Source organism: Pempheris klunzingeri, chromosome 19, assembly GCF_042242105.1.
Source record: "Pempheris klunzingeri isolate RE-2024b chromosome 19, fPemKlu1.hap1, whole genome shotgun sequence".
NCBI classification, from domain to species: Eukaryota; Metazoa; Chordata; class Actinopteri; order Acropomatiformes; family Pempheridae; genus Pempheris; species Pempheris klunzingeri.
Genome location: NC_092030.1, coordinates 18431287 through 18435011, shown reverse-complemented (window position 1 = coordinate 18435011; position 3725 = coordinate 18431287). Strand labels below are relative to the sequence as shown.

General features: G+C 43.2%; 1 protein-coding gene across 1 annotated transcript; it reads left to right on the top strand.

Moving 5' to 3' along the window:
- Positions 1-1765: 1765 nt before the first annotated feature.
- On the top strand, positions 1766-2417 carry tmem174 (transmembrane protein 174). Its single transcript, XM_070851057.1, is given in 2 exon segments — positions 1766-2026; positions 2028-2417. Coding segments are annotated over 2 exon segments (651 nt in total).
- The last annotated feature ends 1308 nt before the right edge of the window (positions 2418-3725 follow it).

Here is a 3725-nt window from a genome sequence, read left to right as displayed (position 1 = left end):
TTGGTGCGTGAAGGAAATGGAGGGATGAGGGTGGAATTTGGGTTCTCCCAATCTGCTAGCATCTTATCCTTTAAAGGACATCATCTGTGAAGAGGCATCATTGTTTGATTTTTAACAGCGGTCCCCTAACCTCTTGTACTGGACATTTGATATGTAGATGCTTTGTGACTACATGTGATAAATAGGACAGTGTACTGTATAGATGTTGGACAGATGTGCTTTTAAAGGATGGTGGCAGAGCTCAAGTGAAATGAAGCGTAAGCCCAGGGGATCAATACACCCCAGTGTGACTCAACAGGAGACACACACACACAGACCTCTCCTTCCTTCCAGAGAGGAAATGTTCAGTCCATAAATATTTGGAGTTTGCTAATTGAAAGAATCTGTGCAGCTTCAATTCTGGGAGGTTCTTTAAACACTGCACTCATATGGATTCTTTGTATAGCTATCTGTCCCTTTGTTCATTAGTGCCGAGTGAAATGAGCTGAGGCTATGGTAAACATAAAGACAGACTACACACACACACACACTCAAGGGCACAGATACACACAGGTTAGGTTTGATCAGCCAGTGGCATTGTGTGTTTGATAGTCACTTGTTTCCCAGTGAAGACCTTTTGTTTTGCTTTGCTGTAAGCGGTGCATGATCCTGCTCTCCGATCAGCAGGCCATGACACACGCAATGTGGTGCCGCTGTGCTTTTATGTAGGCAAATGCAAGCTGTCCGCTGGGAGAGGAGCAGACTGCTATGAAATTCAACTGAAAAACATGTTTGCATGTCACTGTGTTTGCATTTGAGTTAAATATTCATGAACATAGGTGTTTTTTCCCTGTAACACACACACACACGTCTAGCTGTGTTGCAGACAGCCCTGCTGCAGCCTGTGGAGGAGACACACTGGCTGCTACTGAATCAGACTATTTAGGAGGAATAGATTAGCAAGCCTGATAGAAATTCTGATGTGTCCAATGAGCATAAAAGGGGAATTAAACTGACTGAGTAAGGCCTGTCATACGTGGAGTCAGCTTTAGCAGACACTGTTGGTAGCAGAGCCTCTTGCAGTGGGAGGCCTGCGTGTTTGTGTGTAGGTTTCACTTTGTGTGCAGCTCAGTTAGCTGTAACACGTATTGCGTGATGTGTTTTTAAGCCGTTCACTTAACATGCTAGACTGATTGTTCAACTATTGCAGCATGAGCTGTCGCTAATAAGTTATGCATAACAGCGCAGATGGGAAACGTGTCTGGGTGAAATAACATGAGAAGATGGATTTTGGATCACGTTCTATGCGTGCAAGAATCCCCCTTTCTTCTTATTTTTCTGCCTCTCAGGCAGACCTTAAACACACCAAATCTTCTCTCGTGGTCCGAATACCTCACGTTATGCTCCCTGGGGACTGGTGACATGTCTCACACATGACTGAAATATTAACCACATGGAGTTTATCGTTACTAGTTTGATTATTTGACTGCCAGCTTGTATTTTACTGCATAAGAGTTCGTTTATTACAACAAAACTGAGCCATAATCTTCTCTAATTCACCGACCCTGGACTATTTCTTTTGCGTGCAGTCATTTTCATAAGCAGCTTGTTGTCCACATGAGTTCATTCACACATGCTGGAAAAGAGAAGTTTCTCTGTGAGCATGGTGACTGATACAGGAACACCATATTCTTATGACCAACAGATTTCAAGTGCCAGTTAACTTATCTTCTTGGCTGGCTTGTCTTTTGAGTTACTCTACACGTATGTGACACCCAGTGGACTCATGGATCAACAAGGACCCCAAGGGTTCTGGACCAACATGGTGGTGCAAAGGCCTGTAATGGAGACCAACAGTGCTAGGAATCCTACCACAGTCCTCAATGTGCCTCCTGGTGACTTGACTCAGATGGTCACACCAGCGCCGCGTCCTCACCAGTCGGACAGTTTGTCGGATTACAAGAAGACTGGAGCTGCCCTGCTGTTCTCCGGAGTGTTCCTATTCCTTGTAGGTGCCACTTTTACCATAATGGGTTTTCAGCAGTACAAAGACGACCCCAACTTTCACCCCGACCCAACTCCTGGGCCCCATCCTTCTCTCTGTCGGAGGCACTTTCATATTTAGCAGTGTCTGCAGGTTTGGGGTCCTCTCCTGCTGGCCCTGCAGGCAATTGGATGAAGAAGTGCTTGTATTGCCTGTGATGGAGCAAACCTCAACGGGACATTCCTTTACGTTAAGTCACATAAATCAACCAATCATGTTTCACGGTGCCACAACAATACCATGTATTCCACCCTCATATAACTATGTGACCCAAGAAGTATGCCACGTCTGTGAACTCCAGCCTGGCGGGTCTATGAATGGCGTCCATGCAGCTATCCCTCCACATGACGCTGTGTGCCCCGTGGATAACACAAACTGCAGGAGAAGCAGGTAGGCAACAACAGTGCACACATGACAGACATTGCTCCAGCGTTTGAGGAAGCACAAACCTCTGAGATGCCTGCTGGGGCCCTTCATTACCTAAACAGGCTGTAATGATGAATGTGTGGTTTTGCAGGGTAGGTACATGCGTAACTTTTTCCAGAAATTAAAAAAAAAAACAACACAGGTCATTCACAGGTTTTGCTTTTTACCCAGACATGTTGATACGGGTGCAAATAAAAACCTGCAGAGGTAGAGAGTTAATTTAGAACGTTAGATTTGAGTTTGTTAAAAACTCACAGCTTCTCACGGCGCTCATTTAAACAGACACAGTGTGCCAGAATTCATTTCTTATTAACTGCAAGATCACTTTCTACTTTCTACTCTACTCAAAGTTTTTTGGCCATCAGTGTCCTCTCAGCCAATTATGGTGCAATTAATCTCTCTGTGATAGTCAACATAGTGGTATTGATTCACATAAATGACTCACTCAAAGTTATGTTTATTGTCACTCTGAAGAGGGAACAAAACAAAACTATTTCCTAATTAAGAGGGGAGAGATGATCAGTTTAACATCATCTCAGCCTTCTCATAAAATAAAATAAGCGTGCTGTGAGTGAAATGGGAACATGTAAGACCAGAATAGCTCCCCGTCTTCTTATTTAATCACCCATTGCTGTGTAAACATTCAGCTCAGCTGTATCATCACAATGTGGTCTGCACCGTGCAGAATCAACTGTGTAACGTCATATCAAAGAAATTTCACAGTGTGTGTGCTTTGTAAAGGAAAAGCCAGTTGTGGCATGAATTCATATTTTTCCACCTGTTCCTAAACCAAGTGCTGAGGGAAACACAACAGTGTGTATTATCATAAAAAAAAGTTTCTTTCCACTAATTGCAGGATCTTATTTATTTGAAATCCAATCAAATATCATCGGACAGATGTCCTGCTAAACACAAAGCTGCATTCCGTTAGTGGAAAGTTACAAGTTTTCACTTTCTTTTATTGCTTTTAGACAATTACTCCCAGCAGGTTTCCAGGAAAGTAATTCACTTTAATAAAATCAGACAGCAGGAATAATACAGTTAACCTAGGATAACTATAAACTGCTGCCCTGATCATATGAACACATGCTCCGCTCACCAGCTCTCACTTATGTTGTCACAACTTCTGACCTGTTTCAGTATGTTTCCAGTGGTTAATGCCAAATAGAGGAACGATCAAGGGAGAAATTGCTCAACCTCAGTGTTTTCTTTTAAAGGGCAATCGGCTTCCTAACATTTGCTTTGAGCGTAACCAATTGGGCCTGTAAACATTTGG